Here is a 26280-nt window from a genome sequence, read left to right on the forward strand (position 1 = left end):
CCAGAACTTTTCCACACCCTAGCAAAGAAGCAGAGTCTATTTCCACTCCCTTAAAATTGTTATGTCCTTCTTGATCTTGGCAACAATATATAAAAGCTCATTCACATAAATTCATGTCTATGAAATACTGTCTAAAGATTATTCAATTCCCTACTTTCTCTCAATATGATATTGCTAAATTTTAGGCCTGATGAAACCAGAATAGTGGAAAATTCAGATTCAATCTGGCCTCCACGCAAATGCTTTTACTGAACTGCAGGAGGTTTGGTGGGTTTACCCCCAATATGCATAGAAAACACTAGAAGAAAAGCCACACAAAGCACGCTATGACATTTACCATGGGAAAGTTGTTGCAGTCAAGCTTCCCTACACCATGCCCTTTTGAAATGAGGACTCCCTATGGGGAAAAAAAATCTGCCTTTGGAAATTAGTCTCAGAAAAAGCCATGTTCTCTCATGAAAATCTGAAAGGTTGTTGTGAACGGCACACAGTGGATCTTGTCATTGCCTTTGCTTTAGCTTGAAAAGCAAATTCACCTTTAATAATTGTTAAAGGTGTCATTAACTCTACCCCGACTGGTTTTCCCATTGTCCCCTTGGTTTCCCTTTGATCACTCTAACTGTTTGGCTTGTCTTCGTTTTAACCATTCTATCCTACATGCACCTTCTCCAAAGACCTATCTGGAGTAAGGCGAGGCATTTTCAAATCTCTCTAGGAGATCTGTACACAGACCCTTCCATCCTCGTACACACATGCACCCCTGCCAGGAGAATGTGTAAAGCTCCAGTGGCTTGCTAGAGAAGATACAGAACTTGCTGACTTCAGCCAGGGCTGTCAATGGCTCCTCCTAAAATGGTGAGTCATGCACACCTAATTATTAATTGAGTGATACAGCTTAGCTAACCTAGTCAGGGTAAATGACTTATCCTACGAAGGACATTATTTCTCTCTTTCTCATTTTCATCCATTAATCGGTATTTCCTGATTTAACTCAGAAAATATCCTCAAGGGGAACAAGGACAAACAGGATCTGGGACTAATCTCAGAATCTCATCAGTAGCTCACTGTTAAAGCCAACACACAGAGATATTACAGGGCAGTTCTCGTAGACGGAGCTGTAGAGAATTTCATCACAAAATGCACACATACTTTTCTGAATTAAGCAAAATAAAAATAAAGAAAAAAAGGACCCCTGGCTGCCTGTTAGCCTCCATCGCCAAATCCTCTGCCCACTGGTGCAGAATCTGGGCTGCGTCCCAGTCTCGGCAGAGGGCGGGGCTGCCTAACTCTCTCATCTGCCCAGCCCCCACTACTCCGTGTGAGTCACTATTCCTGTTTTCTCTTCCTGCTAAACTCGACCTCACTAGCAGCTTCCCCACACACTCTGCACAACACCCATAAGTCACAGCTATAGTCACGCTCCTGGGAGTCGCAATGACTCAGTGAGAGAGTCACTGACAGAGTCAGTGAGAGAGAGAGACAGTGAGAGAGACACACCACGGGGCCTGAGCTTCCAGGAAGAATACGTAAAGTGACGCAGGCTTCTGTTAGTCAAAAAGTAGAAAGCAACTGAACCACTCAACTCTGTGTCAGAAAACAATCAGTGGTGGGGGACTGAACTGTCTTCTTCTCAAAGACGCAAGCAGGAGAGAGCAGTCATGGGTGTGCTTAGACGGGGCGGCCTCTGCAGATGCCAGAGCCAAAACCAGAGACCCCCTCCCCATGCCCAGTCGGACTATCCACAGTACTAGCAGCACTTCAGGTTGCACTGGACACTTAAGGTTCAGATGACTTTTGTCATTAAAAAGGAGTTTATCGCTTTCTACATTGCTCAGGGTTGCTAATTCTGAATTCTGAAATTTAATTTGGAAAAAATCCAAGTTAGGATAGCTATGTTTTATCAAACATGTGGGCAACAACTGTGCTGTGTATTTTATGTGCAAAGCAAGCACCTGATGCCAGTGACCTCTTTTATGTTTTAGCTGGCCCATAAAACGTTCTCAGACAACCAGTTTCCCTCCCTTTCCTGCTCTTGTCACTCAGGCCTCTGGACTTAAAAGGTATAAATTCGTGCATCTCCACACAGATCAGCTGCACCAGGCTTCTTTGAGCTTATATTAATTTTTTTCATCTAATTAGGGGACTTTAGAGCAGATTTATTACTTTTGCAAGGCCTTAATAGATTGTATCTGTTCTAAGACAAAACAAAACAAAACAAAAGTAGCATGAAGAGTCACAAGCACCATGGTGGGAAATGCCAGGCTCTCAGAGAGTCAGGATCACACTGAGGCATTTCTGTGCCAAACAGCACTGGCAGGACATAGGCCCACAGACTAAAACCCACAGCTGTGGTGTTGGGGATTTGTTTTGACCTCCAGACAAGCAAGAGGCCGCCCTGTGGCCCAGGCCCCGCTGAATGCTTCCCTGTACTTCAACTCAGTTATTCCCACTGTCAAAAAGCAGGATTTAATCACTTTCCCTTTCTTTGTTTCTTTCTTTTATCTTTCCTTCCTTCTTTTTTCCCTTCCTCCCTTCTCCTCCCTCTCTCTCCCCTGCTTTCTTTAGTTTCTTTTCTATGAAACTCCCTTCTTCCCTCCGTTTTCCCTCCCTCTCTCCTTTCCTTCCTCCCTCTCTCTCTCTTTCTTTCCTCCCTGCCTGTCTCCTTCCTTCCTTCCTCTATTCCTTTCTATAGCTGAGAAATAGAAGAAAGTTAAACATCTTTCTAAGTTTACATAGGGAGTAAGTGGAGAAGTCACATTCAAACTTGGTTTGATCTCTCTCCATATCTGAGAGTTGAAGACTTAAATCCCTTCAGGCACCAAGTACAGGGCCTAGAGAGAGCTCCAACCGCAGGCAGCTCATCCCTCTCCATGATCCAGATTCTGAGAAAGTACCCACTGTGCTGAGCACACATCATGGATGGAGAGCACTTTGGTTTCGGAGAAACTTTCCCACAGTGGACGGAGGATGGGCGTGGAAACTTTTGTAACATGGTTGCAGCAGGACATAGAAGATGATCTCCTCCTGCAGCTTAGCGAATATTTCCTCAATCACTACGAGCCTGCAAGCCTTATCTGACCAAATGATGCTGGTGATTAGGGACAAATCATTTCTCTAAAGCACAGGCAGTTCCAAGGAGATTCCTTTCCCTAAATTTGCCAACAAAGTAGTAAAATGTGACAAAGTATATTTGAAATCGTTGTATATGTATAAGAGGATACCAATTTTGAGGCATTTTTCAGTGATTACACACACTTACCTACTATGGTCTCTGTAGAATGGAAGGCACTTCGATACCAAAGAACAATATCAATCTTAAAAATGTTGTATATGTACACAACAGACACAGCCACAGCCACCAAGGCGATAAGCCCTCCTATCAAGTAAGCTCGAAAATCTGGAGCTACAAATGACAGCAAAAAAAATAATAATTATAATTATAATAATGAAACAAAGAGTCCATTATATACTTTACTAATACAGATCACATTATGAATGCCAAATTGAAAGGTTTTGGATGTCAATGAGGGCACTGCTTAAACATTTCTTTAAAGTCAAAAAAGTGGTATGGGAGCAGAATAATCTGATCTGCACCATGATTGTTAGGAAACAAGTCAGCTCCTGGGAACTCATAAGAGTAAAAGTCTGCAGAGCCCTAGTTTCCGGTGGTAGACGCAGCATGGACCCAACTGGATGAGAACTGCTTTCAAAACACACACGTCCAGGTTCTGCTGAGTCAACATGAGACTGTCCAGAGGTGGCGACTGAGTATGTTCATGGGGCACCTTCTCCAGCTGGTTCTGCTGCCCGTTCTTGATTACTATCATATCGTAACTGCTTTCCCAGCCATTCAAAGTTGAACAGCTGGACTCCCATCATCCTTAAAGAGCCAACAGTTGTCCCCTCTGGAAGCCAGCATGGCTGGCTCCACAAGACAGGCCAAGAGCCAAACTCTCACCTCATCCTTTCTGTGCCATTGATTTCCAGGCTGGGCGCCTGTGCCAGAGGCACAGTCTCAGAAAGAATGTTTACACCCTAGCCTGCTTCATGAGTACATTGCAGAGCAATTATGAGCCTAAGTGGTGGGCAGGAGATGGCCAAGGAGCAGAACCAGCTCCTCTGGAACCTCAAGTCCCTGAAAACATGTTCCTACACATCCAAGAAAAGGAACAGCTTGGCTTCTGCCTCACCACAGCCCAAACCCATACCACCAAAGAAGACCCTCTAGGAAGAAAAGAATTAGAAAAGGGGAAGAGAGAGACAGGAAGAAAAGTCCTCCCCATTCTTAAAACCCACCTCACACACCACTTCCTTCTTCAGCCCTTTCCTCATCCTCCAGTCCTCACTGGATGGTGGGGTGGGCAGAGGAGGGGAGGAAGAGGGTTTTTTTTTTCTGAGCCTCTAGAGCACTTTAATTTTTAAAAAAATTTATAGGTACATAATAGTTGCACATATTTATAGGGTATGTGTAATATTTTGACACAGGCATACAGTGTGTAATGATCAAATCAGGGCAATTGGGATAACCATCACCTCGAACATTCATCATTTCTTTGTGCTGGGAATATTCCAAATCCATTCCTCTAGTTATACTGAATTATACAATAAATTATCGCTATCTATAGTCATTTTGTTGTGCTACCAAACACTAGATCTCATTCCTACTATCAAACTGTATTTTTTTCTTTTACCCATTAACCAACCTCTCTTTATCCCCCCTTCACCACTACCCTTCCCAGCCTCTGGTAACCACCATTCTTCTCTCTACCTTCATGAGATCAATTTTTTTAGTTCTCACAAATGAGTAAAAATATGCAATATGTGTCTTTCTGTGCCTGGCTTATTTCACTTAACATAATGGCCTCCAGTTCCATCCACTTTGCTGCAAATGACAGAATTTCATTCTCTTTTATGGCTGAATAATATTCCATTGTGCATCTATGGCAGAATTTCTTTATCCATTCATCCACTGATGGACACTTAGGTTGATTCTACATCTTGGCTATTGTAAACAGTGCTGCAATATACATGGGAGTTCACATATCTCTTTAATATGCTAATGTCCTTTCTTCTGGGTATATAACCAGCAGTAGGATTGCTGGATCATATGGTAGTTATATTTTTAGTTTTTTGAGGAACCACTACAATGTTTTCCACAGTGGCTATAAAATACTCATTAAAGAGCTTATTGCCACCTGCCCTAGGCCACGCCATGTTGTAAACATCTTGAGGCCCAAGATTTCTCATTTACTATTGCACATCTTTAAATACATGGCACAATAACTAAGAACACATTTGGTGCCAAAAAAATTAATTCATTGAGTAAGTCCCAATGCAGCCAGTATAGACGCACTGCACTACACACCGGTGCCCAATCCAATCCTGGGCACTTGTGAGAACCTCTCACTTCAATCATAAGACAGATCCTTCCTGCTTCCTCATCCTCTACTCTTCTTTGCCCTTTGTTATAATTCTTTCTAGGGGTAACATTGCCACCTCTCCCTTTGGGACGACTCGTGTCTGGGAATATTTAGTGTCTGTTTCAGAGATCTTGGTTTTGTTAACTGTCCTGATAAGAAGACCATGCCTACAATACTAATGAGGCTCAGAAAGCCTCTGGCACATAGACAGGAGTGATGCTCTAAAATTCTCGGGCTCTTCCCTCATTGCCTTCAAGAGTACTGATGCCCTCTGCTCTGTAAACGAGCTAAAAGAGAATGAAATTGGAAACAGGACATCAATGAATACATTCAGAGGGACTCAGGGTTTTGAAATAGAAATAAATGGGGAGCCCACTGTTGATGTACTAGATGTCCTGTTAAAGGTTAATGGTGGTATTCACCATCTGAGTCATTTGACTACTACCAGCCTTCAACTGAGATGGTGAGTGAGCATAAGTAATACGCGAATTCACGGAAGAGCACACCCAATTTAAACAACCTTCTAGAGACCCTGCTTCAGAAAAACCAAATAAGATTCAAATCTGGAGGTGTCTTTAACAAACATAAGGAAGTCAAATGGAGAAGCTATAACCTTAGCTCTGTCCCCAAGTAAACCAACAAGAGGTTTGGATTTAAAAGGGTGAAGTTCCTAGGAACTCAGGACAAACAAAACTAAGTCAACAGAACCAAAATACTCTACATTTGAGATAAAATGAGCATTGCCAGGAACTAAGGGATTTAAGAAGCATGAGCTTAAAACAAAGGGGATAAAGGACTCCATCCCTCCACAAGCTTGACAAGTGTTAACTAACTGGTCACAGCATTAGCTCCTCTGAGCTTGGACTTGGCCCCAGAATCCTTCGGAACACAGTGCTTTCAAAAAGTTCAACAAGTCAGTATTGGGATGGAAATCGCTATTGGTCAGCTTCAGTCTATATTATCCAGTAAAGAACTCAAACTTCTAAGTTGGGACAGATTTAAGCTGTAACCACTTCAGGTCTCCTGGACTCTCCAAGGCTTCTTACAACGGCTTCTCTTTTCTCTGGGGTGGACCCTGAGTCTCTGTCTCTGGCCTAAGCGAGGCTGCATTTCTGCTGTAAGCCAATGGAAAGTCAGAAGGGAGGAAACGCCAGCAGGCTCTGCTTGGGTGAAAACAGGTTTTCAACCTGTCCTCACTGACCTACCGCACATTTCTGCACTTGTCTCAAACTCACCTACTTCATCACAATATGAGCTCACAAAAGACCCACCTTTGTCTCTGATCTGGCTCTCTGTTCTGTGGGGTAGATGAAGGTGACAACTGGGAAATGAGTGGGAACAAGTAGATCAGGAGGCCCTGAATGTCAAGCCGGGAGTTTCCATTTCATCGCCTATCAGTAAATATCGGTGAATCACATTGTAGAACAGTATGGCATTATATAGAAATGTTAATGACAGACTCTCACCTGGCAACTCTACTCTTCATGATATATCCTGGAGGGATGCCTCTACATGGGTACACAGACACACAAACAGGAATTTCCATAGCAGTATTCTTTGTTAAGAGTTCCAAACTCAAAACAATGCAAACCACATATTTATAGCCCAGTGGATAAATTGTGACCTAGTTATTCAATGGACTAGGATACGGCAACGTAAATTAATGAACTAAGCTACATGCTATATCAGTGATACACTGATAAGCCCCCACACCTAAGAAAATAAAGCATACTATATACTTCTCTTAATATAAAACTCAAAAACAGGCAAAAATAAATTGTATTATTAGGACTATCAGCATAGATAGAAAATCAAAGAAACGACTTTCCTAAAAGTTGGGGGGATGATTATCAGGAGGGAGGATCAGGGAAGAACATCCAGGGGTTTTTCAGGCAATGCATTTTTCTTAATCCAGGTGGTAGTTTCATGAGTGTTTGCTATACAATGACTTGTTATGTGATGCAGATATTCTGTGTTCCTTTACCATATATGTGCATATGTTATAACATATATATGCATTATATTCCACAATAAAAAAGTATAAAAGAAAATTCCAGCTGATTCTTACAACAGTCATGGAAGGAAGTCGCTATCCTCCTCATTTCCCAGATGAGGAGACACGGGCACAGAGAGGTTGAGTGACAGTGCTGTCCTCACCCAGCTCCTAAGTGGACAAGATAGGATCTGAGCCTGAAAACCTGACCTTAAAGTGTAGGGCAGGAGTCACCCTACCATCCAGCTCATTAGTGGGAATGGGCAGGAGGGGAGGAATCCACAGAACTTGGCAACTCATTGGGTGTTGGCATGAGGGAGGATAAGGGAAGGCATAAAATGACCCCAGATTTTGAGCCTGAACAACGTGGAAGATACAGGAGTCCCACTAACAAAGGTAAGAAAAAACAGAACCAGGAGGTTGGAGAGTTTAAACATGCTTTCTGACATCAGCCAGTGTATCTGCAGTCCCTTACGCAGCTGGAAACGCAGAGCTGTCATGGGGGAAGACAGTATACAGCTCAATATATGGAACCTGTTTGCACCTGCCCAGGAATGACAGTTGATGCCATAAAGGGGAAAGAGATTTGAGGGATGAGGACACAGAAAGAAAAGCAGCACAGATGTTGAACCTCTTATAGGTACCAGAGAGAGAGAGATGGCAAACACAAGACTGACTGGGGGAAAGTGATGGAAAAGGATGCTTTATGACAAGGAAAAGCCAGTGAGAAGAGAAAAAATGGGCAGTGGTGACAGATGAACCCAAGGGTCCTTCCACATGTCGCAACCCAAGAAGGATTCCCCGTGTGCTCAGGGTGAGGAGAGGGTGCTGTGCTCACTCACAGTTAAGGCAGCTGAGGCCAGAACGACACTGGCCTTCAGGACACAGAAGTGAAGCAGAGAACGTGCACACCCAGAGCTGCAAGCTGCCATGCACAGATCCCTATTCACTGCAATTCTAAGGGAGATAACGGGCACTTAGGAGGCCAGGAGCTTGGCAGGGGCAAAGGCACGATTGCTAACTCCATACAGCAACCACTGTGTTTTCTGTTAGGTTCTAGAAAAATATTTGGTGGGGCTTTAGCTTGATGTATGCAAGCATAGGTTTAACTGATCATTAAAGGACATCAGCAAATTCAAGTCCTCTCTCTTGCATGTAGCTAGCCACACACGTGCGCGTGCAAACACACACACACTCACACACACACACATACACTAATGATATTAATAGAATCAAGAACAACTGTCTTGGTAAACCACACAGCATTTTGCAAGGTATTTCACACACCTCCCCTGATAGGTTACAAATTTAAAGTTGTTCTCCTGATTCTGGCTTCACCCTCCACTATCTTTTCACTGACTTTATTACTTCCAATGGATAATCAATTAGTTCTGTACAGTGCTCAGAGTGCAATTTGTATACACACATTGAGTTGGAAGCCCTCCTGCTTAAATATCAGAATTCAGCCTCTACAGATAATTTTACAAAGTTCCATGGTAAAAATATACATAGGCATTTTGGCTTTATATCAAATTATTTGTAACAAATCTAAAAGTTGAAAATCAAAAGCAAAACATTTGGCAATCACGCTTAATAAAGAAAAGCTTTTGTTTTCTTTCTGTTTTGATGTATAAAATCTGGATGTATTGAAAATATGGCACTTTCAAAATATACTGCAATAAAATCACAGCCTCACTCCAACAACATTATGAGCTGTTGCATGAGATTTTCCCTAGATTTCACACTGAGTTTGTCCCTTTAATATCACCCTCATGCCTCACGCTGAGCATTTAGAGTCACTGCTCCTTCAGATGTGTTTCCTGGCCATCGTTTTGAACACTCTGAACAGTGTGTAACCCACTGGAGTATTACCTGGGAGCTGTAATATAATGTATGCTGTGGACACTCCAGCGTGGCACATGAAAGGAAGGCCATAATCTTCCATTTTCACTTCCAAGAAGGTGATGTTTACTGTGTACAAATTATGTTCCCGAAAAGAGACATGGGTTCTATAAAAGAAAAGAGTAAGTCATTAATACATGAGTCAGATTTACCCAACATATTTTATAATCTGTTTTCTGGAGATAAAGTGTTTTCTTTGAGAACACTTTGGGCCATCATGTTATCCTAAAAATACTTTGCTGACTGGCCCAGTGAGGTTTGTAGATTGTATATATCCAAATTTGCATTTTCTTCTGCATGGTGACAAGGAAGTATGGTTCTGTTAGCTACAGACACCATTCTCAGCCCCAAAGGCCCTTCCCCTATTCCTCTCCAAGTATCCCAACTTATCCATACCTCGAGGCCCAACACAAGCTCTCCTGCCCTCTGACTTCATTAGTTTTATTTACACCACTCCATTTATACCACCATAACTTGAGTTTATACCCATTCAATTAGCTAATGATTATGCACTGTCTTCCCTAAGAGTCCCCATTGGTGCTTGTTTAGTATAGCAAAGAAGTATACTACTATTTCTTTCTTCTACTGTTGCAATATACACATTTGTGTCATTTCCAGTGTTTGCTTTGTATGCCCAGGGCATTAAGCTTTGAAGGCCGATGGCTCATGATATAACTGAATGGAAATGGGACTAATTTTGAGTAGTAGCTAAGAGAAATGGATCTTACTGCTCTCAGGGATACCTGGTCTTTTACCATATCTCCCTAACTATGTGATAGGTGGGATTGATAACATGAATCACTGAGAGGCAAAAACAAGAGGAGAAGGCAGTAGCGATACCAGATTCACTTAGATGGAGAAATCCTTGCTAGCGTTTAGAGAAGTCAAAAAAGCAAAACACCTACTCCACCCCTTCTCTGATTCGTTTGGATTCATCATAGTAATCATCCACCAAAGTGTTATTGACTCTCCAGCATCGTAGGTTTGTATTATCCTTGGTGTCTGTTATATTGCAGTCCACAATCAAAGTGGTACCTAAAAAAAACCAATATCATCAATATTCAATGAAAATTCTACAAACTTTCAAATTTGTTAACATCTGGATTACAAGTGCATCGTAATCTCGAGCCTCGAATACCTTTTGATTACCAGAAATAGCCCCCTAGGCAAATGTTAATCTACTTTTTTCTTTCCCTGGAGAGAGACCACGAGGGGCAAGTGACCTTCCAGGACATCCATTGTAAAGGGACACACATACATTACCAAACATCATCAGGTACACAAATGCTATTTCTACTCCTAGTAACACTAGCAAAGAACTTGACAGTTCACAAAGTATTTTATGCAATTTTATCCTTCGGTCTTTGTATCTTCAAAACAATCTTACAAGGCAGGAAAAGGGGAGGGGCTATTATCCTCATGTTAAGGATGCAAAAACTGAAGTTCAGATAGATGGAGTGACTTGCCCAAATTAATTAGAGGAAGAAATGAAATATGAACTCTAGATTTCTAACACCAAATCCAGTGATATTTCTGCTTCAACAAATGTAACCCCCACCCTTTCCCTCTCTTTCCCTTATCTTGCCTCTACACACATTCACAAATTTCATCAATTTATAGTCTCAGTGGACTTTGTCCCATGAGCCTAGTAAATTCTAACATTCAAGGAGTGTTCTTTATTCTAAATGATATTTTTTTAAAAAATGATTGTGAAATATAACACACATGTACCAAACAGTATAGAATAGAAATATCAAGTTAATGAATTATCATAAGCAAATATCTGTAACACTTTCACCTCATCAAGAAAACAGGATATTGTCTGAATCCCAGAAGCAATGTCTTTTGTCCATTTTTTAATCAAATTATTTGTTGTTCTGTTTTTTTGTTTTTTGTTTGTTTGTTTGTTATTCAGCTGTTTGAGTTCCTTCTATATTCTGGATATTAACCCCTTGTCAGATGCACAGTTTACAAATATTTTCTCCCATTCTGTAGATTATGTTTTCACTCTGTTGATTGTTTCTTTTACTGTTCAGAAGCTTTTTGGTTTGATGTAATTCCATTTGTCTATTTTAACTTTTGTTGTCTGTGCTTTTGAGATCTTATCCAAAACATCTTGCCCAGTCCAATGTCATGAGCAATTCCTCTATGTTTTCTTCTAGTAGTTTCATAGATTCAGGTCTTATATTTAAGTATTTAATCCATTTCAAGTTGAGTTTTGAATATGTTAAAAGATAGGGGTCTAGTTTCATTCTTCTGCATGTGGATATCCAATTTTCCTATCACCATTTATTGAAGAGATTGTTACTTGTTTAATGTGTGTTCCTGGCACTTTTGTCAAATATCAGTTGGCTGTTGATTTGTGGACTTATTTCTGGACTCTCTATTCTGCTCCATTGATCTATGTGTCTGTTTTCATGCTAACATCATGCTGTTTTGATTACTATAGCTTTTTAGTATATTTTGAAGTCAGGTAGTGTGATACCTCCAGCTTTGTTTTTGGTTTTGGGCCTTTTGGTCTTTTTCTCCAGATTGCTTTGGCTATTCAGGGTGTTTTATGGTCCTATACAAATTTTAGGACTGTTTCTTCTCTTTCTGTCAAAATGATGTCATTGGTATTTTAGTAGGGATTGCATTGAATCTGTAAGTTGCTTTCAGTAGGATGGACATTTGAACAATATTAATTCTTCCAATTCATGAACAAAGGATATTATATTCAGTGCTGAACAAAAATAAAAACTGCTATCCAAGAATACTATACCCAGCAAAACTATCTTTCAGAAATGTAAGAAAAATAAATTCCCTTCCAGACAAGCAAAAACTAAGGGAATTCATTGCTGCTAGACCAGCCTTACAAGAAATCCCTAAGGAAATGCTGCAACTGAAAGTGAAAGGGTGATAATTACCATCATAAAAACATGTGAAAACTAACCAGTAGAGATAAATTCAAAATCAAATTCAGAATATCTCAATTCTGAAATGGCGCTATGTAAATCTTTCAAGACTCTAGTAATAAGTTTAAAGGTCAAAATGGTCAAAAATAACTACAGACACAATCGGTTATTAAAGAACACGCAATGTATAATGATGTGAATTAAGGCAACAAAAGTATAAACTGTTAGGGGGACAATAAAAGTCTAGGGTATTTTTATGTGACCAAAGTTAAATTGTAATCAGATTAAAATAGCCTATTATAACCATAAAAGTCTTTATTTTAGCCTCATGGTAGCCACAATGATAGAAACTGCAGCAGATACACAATAAAAAGAGAAAGGAATCAAAGCTTAGGACTACAGAAAACCACCAAACCACAAAAGTAAACAAGAGAGAAAGAAAGAAGCAAAGGATCTGCAAAACAACCAGAATACAAATAACAAAATGTCAGGAGTCATGTTCTTACCAATCAATAATAATCTTGAATGTAAATGGATTAAATTCTCTAATTCAAAGACATACAGTGGCAAAATGGATTAAAAGAAAAAAAACAAGAACCAACTATGTGCTGCCTAAAAGAGACTTACTTACTCACTGACTCACAGTAGGTCCAGTAAGGACATATATACGAAAAGTGAAGAGATGAAAAAAAGATATTCCATGCAAATGGAAAACAAAAGCAAGCAGGAGTAGCTACACTTACATCAGATAAAATAGACTTCAAGTTAAAAATTATAAGAAGAGACAAAGAAGGTCATTATATAATGATCACTAGATTGTTGAATTCCGTTGTTGAATTCTCAATTGCATTTATTTCATTCATTGAATTATTAAGCTCAGACTTCTCTTTGGTTCTTTTTTATAATATCTATCTGTTGAATTTCTTATTCAGATCATACATTGTTTTTCTGATTTCATTAAATTATTTGCTTGTATTCTCTTGTATCTAGCTGGGTTTCCTTAAGATCATTATTTTGGATTCCTTCCTTTTCAGGCATTTAGTAAATCTTATTTTCTTTGAGGTTTGTTACTGGAGAATTATTGTGCTCCTTTGAGGTATCATGTTTCCTGTTTTTTCATGTTTCCTGTTTTTTCATGTTTCTTGTGTCCTTATGTTGATAGCTGCACTTCTGGTGCAACAGTCACCTCTTCTAATTTTATGAAGTAGCTTTATTAGAGAAAGACTTTTTCTGTAGATGCATCCTAGCATGTCAGTTGGATAAGGTATGTTGGCTTTGGTTCTAGACAGAGACAGAAGTGTAGTCTTCATGCAGTTTCTTCAGCTACAATCCACATCTGCAGTATCTTTGGGTGTCTCAGTGTACTGGCAGTGGCATGGCTTTGCAGGGTGCTGGGCTACCATGTTGGTTCTCAGGCCAAGGGTGTGTGTGCACACACAGTAGGTCCAATGGAAAAGGGGTGTCGTCTTGCCAGGTGCAGGGCTACTGGGCTGGTTCTCAGGATGAGGGTGAGTATGTACACCCTCATGGGTATGAGGGTGAGCAGAGTAGGTCTGCTGGCTAGGGGAAGCTTCCCCAGTTGTGCAGGACTGCCTGTCCATACAGGAAGCAGGGCACCATGTGCGTTTGGGCACCAGGATCACAGTAATTTCATAGGGCCCATACTCTAAGTAACCAGGATTGTGGAGTTGTAGCCACCTGTATGAACATGGTGGAATGACGGGAAAGTGTTGGGGATGGAGAGATGCAGTGGCTACTGGCCCCCAGAACAGGACTCACTCTAGCAGTAGCTATAATTCCAAGACAGTGCCACGATGTAGCAGCGTGGGTCATAGGGGATAAGGGTATGCACAAGGTAGTTTCCTGCACTGAAGCAATATAGGCATGAGAACTCCAGGCTGCTCCCCAAAGTGGGCTCAGGACCTGTGAGGACTGCAGGTTTCTTCTGTTGCAAGAACTGCAGGTGTCTGTGGTAATAATGAAGGTTGCAGAGGCCTTCTGCTTACCTTTTCCCTGCAAGGAGAAGTTTCTCTTGGCTCCAAGTCAATCTTGGTGGGGGAAACAGAGTGACAGAGAAAGGGTGATTTCCTTCCCTCTCTATGCTGCCATCCTGGGTTTCTGTGCTCCACAGGAATTCCATCATTTCCATGCTGCACTCCAGCGCCCTCCTTCAGACATGCTAGTCAAAATGTAGCTATTTATTTTATATTTTGGCCCTTTTGTAGGGGAATTAGTGCTAGGAACCCCTAGTCAGCAATTTTGTTGACATACTAATAATCTCTATCTTTATAATATATTTTAATACTTACAAGGAAATGGCTCTTTTTTCTTCTATTCAATTTTTTCTTGGCTAACTGTTTCCAGCTTTTTTGACAGAAATTTTATAAATGTTTTGACAAGTTTTAGGATATTCGGTAATTTAATTGGTATTATATTAAACTTGTATATTAATCTAGGAGAAATAACATTTTTAATACTGAGTGTTTCTATTTAAGAACATCTTTTGAAATTTCACTAAAACACATATTCTTTTATGTTCCATCTATAAAATGATAAAATGCTGCATTTTTAATCATGTAGGTAAGTCTTCCTAATTTCTTGTTCAGTTGTTCCTTACTGTTTTATTTCTTGTATTGCAATTGTGAATGCTGTTTTCCCTGATTACATAATATATGCTATTTCAGGCATGTAAAAATGCTATTAGCTTTGAATGTTTATTTTGTATTAAAATAACATTAATAAGAAAATGCTAGTGATTATAGTTTTTTACTTAATTTTCTTAAAATTTCTAAGTAGAAACCTGTAGATCATGTTTTAAAAATTATGTTTATCTTCCTCCCTCCAAGACTTCCAAAACTCCTTCTCTTGCCTTTTAATTGTCTAAATACATTGGCTAGAATTTCCAAAGACAGGAGTAGAGGAAGAAAGTCAATTAAGAGAGATGAAACAGCCAAATTTGTCTTTTAAAACTATTCACATAATGAGTAATGTGTAGACAATTATCCTTTATTATAGGTATTATTATTTCCTTGAAAGTTTAAAAGAATTATCCTAAAAACATATGGGCCTAGAGGCATTTAAACAGATTTTATCTCTTACCATTTGTTGTTTTATATAAGCTTTCCCATATTTCTAATTTTTTTATATTTGGGTGTCTCTGCACTTTGGGGATTAGATTTGCTGGAAGTTTAACTTTCTCCCCAACCCCCACCTCAACTCTTCTGTTCTTAACCAACTCTGGGACAGATTCTATTAGTTTATTTTCCTTTAATAAATTCATTATTTTCTACTTTTATTCTTGTTGTTTAGTTGGTCCTTTTATAGAGTCAAATGGTTAGTTGTATATTTTAATTATTTCCACACTTACTAATGATAATGTTATTTAAAGATATAAACTTGTTTAGAGTTGGTCGTATGCCATGAAATTTGATATGACGTATTCTCACTATCATTATTTTCTAAATACTCTTTAACTATGGCTTTGGCTCTCTAATCAAAAATGCAAATAATTAAGAGATTTTTTGTTGTTGTTTAAGTTTTTAAATTTTTTTTTAGTTTTAATAGACAAATAATAATTACATATATTTATGGGTACAATGTGATGTTTTGATACATGTTTATATTGTAGAATAATTAAATCAAGCTAATTAACAAATCCATCACTTCACACACTTATTGAGTGCGATTATTTTATTGTTTTGGTTTAGATATAAATTTTTACATTTACTGTATCGTTATTATACCCCATGATCTGTACAATTTCCTCTTTTGGACTCTGGTTTTTCATAGATGTTTCTGAGAGTGATCTATGTATTAGACACATTACTTTTACTATATTCCTCGAACCATGTAGACTTTTACTTTCCTAGTAAATTTCTCAAAGCAAGAGTATGTTAAAATCTCCCCCTACAACTGAAACAATTGTGTTTTATTGTATTTCTGAGACTTTTAGCATTATATAGTTTGATACACTAAGACACATAAAACTTTCTGTTTTGTGAGATGTTGAGATTTTTGTCTAATTTGCTTTTTTTTCAGATGTAATACAACATATTTATTTTACTAGTGATTTTTTTTGTTTTGTTTTGTTTTGAGACGGAGTCTCGCTCTGTCACCGCTGGAGTGCAGTGGCGCGATCTCGGCTCACTGCAAGCTCCGCCTCCCGGGTTCACGCCATTCTCCTGCCTCAGCCTCCCAAGTAGCTGGGACTACAGGCGCCCGCCACCATGCCCGGCTAATTTTTTGTATTGTTTAGTAAAGACAGGGTTTCACCATGTTAGCCAGGATGGTCTTGATCTCCTGACCTCATGATCTGCCTGCCTCGGCCTCCTAAAGTGCTGGGATTACAGGCGTGAGCCACCGTGCCTGGCCACTAGTGATTATTTTTTAATTTAAAAAATAATTTGATGCCTTTTTATCTACTTAGATCACAAATTGAAGCAATGCTTATTGATCCTTTTCCATGTAGATTAAGGAATATAACATCATAATTTTTTTCACTCCTTTAATATACCTTGCATTGTGAGGTAATATAATCCAGAACTCCTGGTCAACATTATTTAATAGTAGTTTTATATTATATTATGTATTGTCTGAAGAATTATTTGCATTTTCATTGTCTTTGCATAAACAGATTTATAATAATCATTTTGGGCCCATAGTCCTCATTGCCAGACTTCTCTGCTACCACAACTTTTCCACGCTTCGGCTCTCTGGTGTTTTATTTTGATTCCTCTCCCCATGAGCTCAGGTATATCCAAAGCTGGAAACTGGGTGTGTATAGGATTTATCTTCATCCTTAACATTCAAAATATTCACCAGAATATGCAAACATAATGAGCTCTTCCCCTGGTGATTTCAATGGCTTCAATAATTTTACTCACCAAGCTGTACTTCAATTGAATGATTTTTTGGATAAATGATTTTAGGGACACTTCCTCCATATCCAGCTCTTTCTGCTAAGAAATCATACCCACAGGAAATTGCATTAGAATCACGTATGATACATTCCCAAGTACTTTGATGTAATAGCATGAAGCCCAACAGAGCAGACCATCAATAAGCTCTGGTCAAAATCTCACTCCATAAATACACATTTTCAACCAGAAGTAACTGAATTGCCAAAAAAGAAAAAAAAAATAAGCTAGAAGCTGAGCTATCAAGAGAGTTCATTTTGGCCATATTTTGGTATAAACCATAAACTATATTGTTTATAATATAAACTAATAAGCTTTTATAATAAAATCTCAATACTTAATAATCCAAAAACACTTTGCAGGCAGTGGCTATAGGCAAAGGCCTGGCTTAGGTGCTAGCTTGAGAGAAATAATAACCCTCTTGTTTTACTTTCAAAAAACTCCCTCATGCAGTTCCTGTTCCATGGCAACCATTAATCTGTTTCGTATTTCTATAGTTTTGTCCTTATAAGAATGTTATGTAGATGGAAAAATACATAATATCATGTTTTTGAATTACTTTAAAATAATCTTGGGAACTGGTGGGAATGGGTAGAGGTAAAGATGAAAAAAGTCTATCCAGAAGTTGATAATTGTCAAAGTTGGATGAGGGATCTGTGAGGGTTCATCATATCTTCAGTTTTCCTCTTCCTCCTCCAACTCTGCATTTCCATATTCTTTTATATCCCGTCCTCTTCTACTATTATTCTAACTCTTTCATCCTACCACCAAACTTTAGCATTATCTCCCTGTATTGACTCCCTGGACTCCCTGCCCCTCAGTCTTTCTCTACTTCCTTCCTCTCCCATTTGTCTGCCAAAATTTAGTGATCACCTACTTAGTTCCAGTATTCCTCCTATATATTTGGAGTGGGATATGGAAAAGTTGTAAGAGAGGAGCTAACAAAAATGCAAAAATACATATCTTTTATGATGGCAATAATAATTGTGCATTCCACAAACTATTTAAATGCAGCATGTCCCAAACAAAAGTTATCCCCAGCTAGTTAATGTATCATCACCCACTGGATCACACACATGTAAAATCCAGAAGCCATTCTAGACAACAGCTTTTCTTTCACCTTTTTCAACTTATCAATCACCAAATTCAACTACTTTTACCTCCTCATTTCTCAGTCTGTCTTTTTCTTCACTTCTAAGCCTTCTATTTTCCATTATTTTCCTAAGCAATCTCATTCACACCCACTACTTCAAATATCATTTCAAGGCCAATGACTTTGAAGGTCATGTCTCCAGTCCTTCCTCTAAGCTCCATGCCCATACAGGCCATGACCTACTCTGGACCTCCACCATCCAAAGGCACCTCATACTCAACGTAGCAATGACCAAACTCATGATCTCATTCCTAAATCTGGTTTTCCTCCAGAGCCATTTTCCTTCACTGAATAGCATCACCATCCACTCAATAGTGCATGTCAAAAAGCCTGGTTAACTTTTTTGACCTTGCCATATTTCTCCCCATATTCAGTCAAACACTAAATCTGTGGGTTTTACCTCTTAAGGTGCCTTGAACCCATCCATATCTCTCCATCTTCAATGACATCATGTTACCTGTGCCTTCATGCCTTACCTGCACTTCTGCACCTGCACTTCTGCACCTGCACTTCTGATCTACCCTGGAATGGATCATTCTGTGCACAGCAGCCAGTCTGCTGTTTCAGAAATGAAAATCAACTCATGCTACTCTCCTGCTTTTGATCTGTCTGGCTGCTTGTCATTGTTCTTAGAATAAAATTCATACTACTTACTCTGAATTGCTGGTTCCTACTTGATCTTGGCCCCCGACTACTTACCCAACCTCATCACCTACCATAATTTCTCTCATTCAGGATCACTCTAGCCCTGCTTTCTACTCTTCAGATACTCCAAGTTCCCTCTTGTGCCAGGGTCTTCACATTTGCTACTTCCTCAGTCTGGAAAAAAATCTCCCCAACTCCATCATCCACATAATGCTTCCTGACCATCAGCATCACTATTATCAGAAAGCTTTCTCTGAGCCACTGCCTTCTCACCAGGCCCTGGTCTGTTTGAGCTCAGATTTTTGCTTTCATCTTCCCTATAATTACACATCTTATTAGTGAATTATCTGATTATTCTCTGCCTTCCTTTCTGCCTTCAAGCTTCATCAGAGCAGTGGGGGTGGCTGTTTTCTTCACCACCATGTTCTCTCTGCCTGGCACAGAACCTAGCTTTGTTCAGTACTCAGCAAAGAGTTCTTAAATGATTGCTTGAAGAAGAGCTCCCCCATGGCCTCTTCCCAAGTTGAGACTATCAGCACTCTTTTGGATATTTTATCAGCCTCCTAAGTGGTCTCCAAGCTGCCAGGCCCTCTTCAACTCTGGCTTCAAACCATCTCAATACTGACGTCTCCCATCACAAATGCAGCCCAATGACTCTGCATTTGCACCGTCCCAGGGCCCTTCAGTGGCTGCATGGTAAAGCCTATGCATAAACAGTCCCCTGGACCTTGCCCCTGCTTAACTCCATGACCTCAGCTCCCACCCTCCCCACCCCATACTCACATAGGCTCCAATGAAAGTCATTTTAGATCCAACATAAACATAATGCTTAACACTTCCATGCTTTGTCCTATACTGTTCCCTCTGTTCTCTCTGCCTAGAGACCCCTCCTCACCCTCCTTTACTTTTGTGAATCCTATTCATTCTTCAAAATTCAGCTGAGAACTCCTTTCCTCTTGGAAGCCTTCCCAGACCATTTTCGTGCCACCCACGGACTCTTCTTATTCTTTTCCTGCTCCGCAAACGCTGTCTGTGGCTCTACCCTTAGCACATAATGTTAAAATGATCCATTTAACCCCTAGATTCACCATCACCATGTCTGACAGTTTCATAGTAGAAGAAACAATGCTTTTCACTTTTGAATTATCAGGACCTTCCATAATACTGGCATATAACAGATCATAAATAAATGTTTATTGAACATTAAGTAGTGACTACTGAACCCAGTTACTTCTTAAGGGATTCTTCATTTTACCTGAGCAATTTCACCTTACAAAATTTCCCCTCAGTTACCAATGTAACATTAACGCATTATAGTAGTCAATCATTCGCTTAATAAATAGATCTGTGCCTAGTCTAGGCCAGGCACTGGGCTCAGGGCCAGGGATTCAACTGTGAACAAGATGAGGCAGGTGCTTTCTTTCAGAGAGATAATGGTCAGCAGAAAACCCAAGAGCAGGAAAATCAAAAAAACCTTGTACAATTAATTTTCTTAATGACTGTGCTTTTAGCATGAACAATTAAAATTGAAAACCACCCCAAAATATTTAAATCAAATGAGCAGTTGCTGCAAAGAACATAGGAGGACTAGAACGGGCTCTCTAGAAGAACAGCTGGAATGCAGGGAGTCACTGGACTGTACAGAGTAAAGGGCCCTGTCCTGCATAGGCAGCAGGGAGCCACCCATGCTGACCAGATCCCCGTAGGGATCCACACCACCCAGAAATAGCTCAGTCTCCCCTAGTACTCTGAAGTGTGATGGAAACTAGTGACAAATAGGAAGGTCTACATCAAAGAAGTATCCAGGCTTTAGTTCTTCTCATCTAGATGAGTAAATATAGAAAACAACTTTCTACTAAAGAAAGAGCAAAAGCCACCACAGCAGGAACTCCTTGTCCAGTGTGTTTGGAAAAACCAATGCTGGCCTGGGCATTGAATGCCAGAGCTCTGGCTCTGTTTCTGACAATAACCAGCTTTGTGACCTTCAATAAGTTGCTCCCCTCCTGGAACTCTGTAAAATGTGTAGCTTGGGGAGAGAATGTGGAACAAGATGGCAGAATAGAAGAATCCGCCAATTGTCTCCCCTACAAGGACACCAAGTTAACAACCATCTACACAGAAGAAACACCTTCATAAGAACCAAAAATCACTCATAGTATCTGGTTTTAAATCTGTATCACAGAAAAGGACACCAATGAGATAGAAAAAACAGTCCTCAATCACCAATGCCACTCTCGCTAACCCCTGACAGTGGCGGCATGGTACTGAGAGTGTCTCTGGTTGCTGGAGGAGAAAGGACACCACAATTGTGAGGCACTGAACTCAATGCTGTCTTGTTAGAACAGAAAGGAAAACTGGACCAAACTCAGCTGCCACGGGCTCGTGGAGGGAACATTTAAACCAGCCCTAGACAGAGGGAATTGCTAATCCCAGTGATCAGAACTTGAGTTCCTGTAAATCTTACCACCACAAGCTAAAGTGCTCTGGGTCTCTAAGTAAACTTGAGAGGCAGTCTGGGCCACAGGGACTGCGACTCTTAGGTGAGTCCTAGTGCTGCCCAGAGACTGTGGACTGGTGTGGGACATGCAATATACCTCAGTATTCCCATCTAGGGCAGCCAAGGGAGTGTGGGCATCACCCCTCTTTATCACCCCAGACTGCACACCTTGCAGCTCTAAAAGAGACGCTTTCCTTCTGCTTAAGGAGAGGAGAGGGAAGAGCAGAGAGGACTTCACTTGCATCTTGGATGCCAGCTCAGCCACAGCAAGAGAGAACAATGATCAGAGTCATGAAGCCCCTGTTCCAGGCCTCCCAGATAACATTTACAGACATACCATGGGCCAGAAGGGGGCCCGCTGCCTTGACGGAAAGGATTCAGTCCTTGCAGCATTCATCACCTGCTAACTTAAGAGCCCTTGTGCCATGAATAATCAGTAGCAATTATCCAGGTATTACATTGAATGCCTTGGGTAAGCATCTGAAACTTGCTGGCTTTAGGTGAGACTGAGCACATTACTAGCTGCAGTGATTATAGGGCAAAACTCCTTTTGCTTGAGAAAAGCAGCAGGAAAAGTTTGTCTTGCACTTCAGGTACTAGCATAGCCACAGGGGAGGGTAGGTCATGAAGCAGGCTCTTGAGGTCCCTGATTCTGGGACTTGAATCTTGGATGGCACTTCTGCACATGCCCTGGGCCAGAAGGGAGCCCAGTACCCTGAAGAGTGAATCCCAGGAAGGCAGCATTTGCCACAAGCTGACTTAAGAGCTCTTGGACCTTAAGGGAAAATCTGCGGTAGTCTGGCAGTACTCCTTGTGGCCGGCTGTGGCACTGGCTATGGATGCTGAGGCTCCTCTGCCTTTGGAAAGGGGAGGGAAGAGTGGGAAGGACTACGTCTTGTGGTTTGACTGCCAGCTCAGCTGCAGTACAAAAAAACACTTGGTAGACTTCTAAGATTTGTTTACTCTAATCCCTCACTCCTAGACAGCACCTCTGGATCCACCCAGGGCCTGAGAGACCTTGCCAGTGGCAATCAGCCATGATGGGAGGGACAAAGGCCTGGCTGGCTTTGCCACCGGCTGATTGTAGAGCACCAGGGCCTAAAGCAAACATAAGCAGTAGCCAGGGAGTGGGTAAAGCAGGCCTTGGGCAAGACCCAGTGCTGTGCTGGCTTCAGGTCTGACCCAGCAGTCCTAGTGGTCATGGCCAAAGCGGTGCCTGTGTCACTCCACCATCAGCTTTAGGTGGCTCAGAACAGACAGACAGACTCTGTTTGTTTGGGAGAAAGTAAGGGAAGAGAACAAGTCTCTGCCTGATATCCAGAGAATTCTCCCAGATATTGTCCAAGATCATCAAGGTGCTACCTCTATAGGTCTGCAAGAACCACAGCATTACTGGGCTTAGGGTGCCCCCTAAAGCAGATACAGCTTTGATCGAAACACTCAAATCCTTTGGAAGGCCTTCCCAAGAAGGACAAGTACAAATAAGTCCAGAGAGTGAAGACTACAATAAATACCTAACTTTTAAATGCCCAGACACTGAAGAACATCTACTAGCATCAACACCATCCAGGAAAACATGACCTCCTCAAATGAATTAAATAAGGCACCAGGGGCCAATCCTGGAGGAACAGAGACATGTGATGTTTCAGTCAGAGAATTCAAAATAGCTGTGTTGAGGAAACGCAAAGAAATTCAAGATAACATAGAAAAGGAATTCAGAATTCTATCAGATAAATTTAACAAGGAGATTGAAATAAGGTTTTTTAAATCAAGCAGAAATTCTGGAAATGAAAAAATGCAATTGGCATATTGAAGAATGCATCAGAGTCCTTTAATAGAGTAATGTATCAAGCAGAAGAAAGAATTAGCAGGCTGGAAGACAGGCTATCTGAAAATACACAGTCAAAGGAAACAAAAGAAAAAAGCATAAAAAACAATGAAGCATTGCATACAGAATCTAGAAGATAGCCTCAAAAGGGCAAATCTAAAAGTTATTGGCTTTACAGAGGAGGTAGAGAAACAGAAAAGAGTAGAAAGTTTATTCAAAGGGATAACAGAGAACTTCCCAAACCTAGAGAAAGATATCAGTCCCCAAATACAAGAAGGTTATAGAACACCCAGCAGATTTAATCCAAAGGAGACTACGTCAAGACATTTAATAATTGTACTCCCAAAGGTCAAGGATAAAGAAAGGGTTCTAAAAGCAGCAAGAGAAAAGGAACAAATAACATACAATGGAGCTCTAACACATCTAGCAGCAGACTTTTCAGTGGAAACCTTATAGGCCAGGAGTGGCATGGCACATTTTAAAAACGTTTACCCTAGAATAGCATATCCACAAAAATAACCTTCAAACATGAAGAAGAAATAGACTTTCCCAGACAAACGAAAGCTGAAGGATTTCATCTACTGACCTGTCCTACAAGAAATGTTAAAGGGAGTACTTCAATCAGAAAGAAAAGGACATTAATGAGCAATGAGTAATCACCCAAAGGCACAAAACTCACTGGTTATAATAAGTACACAGAAAAACACAGAATATTTTAACACTGTAACTGTGGTGTGAAACTGTTCTTATCCCAGAAAGACTGAATGATGAACCAATCAAAAATAATAACTACAACAACTTTTCAAGGTGTAGTGAGTACAAGATATAAATAGAAGCAACAAAAAGTTAAAAAGCAGGGGAATAAAGTTAAGGTGTAAAATTTTTATTAGTTTTCTTTTTGCTTGTTTGTTTATGCAAACAAGTTGTTATCAGGTTAAAATAATGGGTTATAAAATAGTATTTTCAAGCCTCGTGGAAACCTCAAACCAGAAAAAATGCAATAGAGTCACAAAAAAATAAAAAGCAAGAAACCAAGTCATATCACCAGACAAAATCACCTTCACTAAAAGAAGACAGGAAGGAAAGAAAGGAGGAAGAGAAGACCACAAAACAAGCAGAAAACAAATAACAAAATGACAGGAGTAAGTTCTACCTATCAATAATAACATTAAATGTAAATGGACTAAACTCTCCAATAAAGAGACGTAGAATGGCTGAATGAATGAAAAAACAAGACCCATTGATTGTTTCCACACTTCACCTATAAAGACACACATAGACTGAAAATAAAGATATGAAAAAAGATATTCCATGATAATCAAAAACAAAAAAAACAGCAGGAGTAGCTATGCTTAGAGAAAATAGATTTCAAGACAAAAACTATAAAAAAAGACAAAGCAAGTCACTATGTAATGATAAAAAGGTCAATTCAGCAAGAGGATATAACACCCAACACTGAAGCACCCAGATATAAAAACAAATATTATTGGAGCTAAAGAGAAAGATAGGCTCCAATACAATAATAGCTGGAGACTTCAATATCCCACTTTCAGCATTGGACAGATCTTCCAGACAGAAAATCAACAAAGAAACATCTGACTTTATCTGCACTATAGACCAAATGGATCTAATAGATCCATTTACAGAACGTTTCATCCAATGGCTGTAGAATACATATTCTTTTCCTTAGCACATGGATCATTCTCAAGGACAGACCATCTGTTAGGTCACAAAACAAGTCTTAAGACACTGAAAAAATTGGAATAATATCAAGCATCTTCTCTGACCACAATGGAATAAAACTAGAAATCAATAACGAGAGGAATTTTGGAAACTATACAAATACATGGAAATTAAACAGTATGGTTCTGAATGACCAGTGGGTCAATGAAGAAATTAAGAAGGAAACTGAAAAATTTCTTGAAACAAATAATGGAAACACAACATACTAAAACATATGGGATACAGCAAAAGCAGTACTCAGAGAAAAGTTTATAGCTATAAGTGCCTACATCAAAAAAGAGGAAAAACTTCAAACAAACAATCTAATGATGTATCTTAAAGAACTAGAAAAGCAAGAGCAAACCAGGCCCAAAATTAGTAGAAGAAATAAATGAAATTGAAATGAAAAAAACACAGAAGATCAATGAAACAAAAAGTTGGTTCTTTGAAAAGGGAAACAAAATTGACAAACCTTGAGCCAGACTAAGAAAAAAAGAGAGGAGATACAAATAAATAAAATCAGAAATGAATAAGGAGACATTACAACTGATATTGCAGAAATCCAAAAGATTATTAATGGCTACTATGAGCAACTGTATGCCAATGAATAGGAAATCCCTCTAGAAGAAATGGGCAAATTCCTAGACAAATACAACCTACCAAGATTGAACCAGGAAGAAATCCAAAACCTAAACAGACCAATAACAAGTAACAATATAGAAATTTTAATAAAGTATCTTTATTAAAGAGAAAGAAGTCTCTTTATTAAAGAAAAGTCTAGGACTGGATGGCTTCACCACTGAATTCTAACAAACATTTAAAGAAGAACTAATACCAATCCTGCTCAAACTAGTCAAAAAAATAGAGGATGAGAAGATACTACCAAATTCATTTTATGAGGCCAGTTATTATCCTGATACCAAAACCAGACAAAGACACATCAAAAAAAAAAAGAGAGAGAAAACTATAGGCAAGTATCTCTGATGAATATTGATGCAAAAATCCTCAACAAAGTACTAGCAAACAGAATTCAACAATACATTAGAAAGATCATTCATCATGACCAAATGGGATTTATCCCTAGGATGCAAGGATGGTTTAACATTTGCAAATCAATCAATGTAATACATCATATCAACAGAATAAAGGCTAAAAACCATATGATCATTGCAATTGATGCTGAAACAGCATTTGATAAAATTCAGAAGGTCATGATAAAAACCCTCAAAAAACTGGAAGTAGAAAGAACATGTCTCAATGTAATAAAAGCCATATGTGACAGACCCACAGCTAGTATCATACTGAATGGG

At 39.7% G+C, this 26280-nt stretch overlaps 1 protein-coding gene across 5 annotated transcripts in view; it reads right to left on the reverse strand.

The window, feature by feature from the left end:
- Positions 1 to 26280, reverse strand: part of IL1RL2 (interleukin 1 receptor like 2) — a 49893-nt gene that overhangs the window by 7610 nt on the left and 16003 nt on the right. For all 5 annotated transcript variants that reach the window (XM_063788961.1, XM_016949188.4, XM_063788959.1 and 2 more), the window contains 4 exons: positions 17093 to 17167; positions 10221 to 10350; positions 9286 to 9422; positions 3260 to 3403 (listed from right to left, as the gene is read on the reverse strand). In XM_063788961.1, coding sequence (XP_063645031.1) covers positions 3260 to 3403; positions 9286 to 9422; positions 10221 to 10350; positions 17093 to 17167 — 486 coding nt within the window. The remainder of the gene's footprint in view (positions 1 to 3259; positions 3404 to 9285; positions 9423 to 10220; positions 10351 to 17092; positions 17168 to 26280) is intronic.

The sequence above is a fragment of the Pan troglodytes genome, chromosome 12 (assembly GCF_028858775.2).
Source record: "Pan troglodytes isolate AG18354 chromosome 12, NHGRI_mPanTro3-v2.0_pri, whole genome shotgun sequence".
In the NCBI taxonomy this organism is placed as follows: domain Eukaryota; kingdom Metazoa; phylum Chordata; class Mammalia; order Primates; family Hominidae; genus Pan; species Pan troglodytes.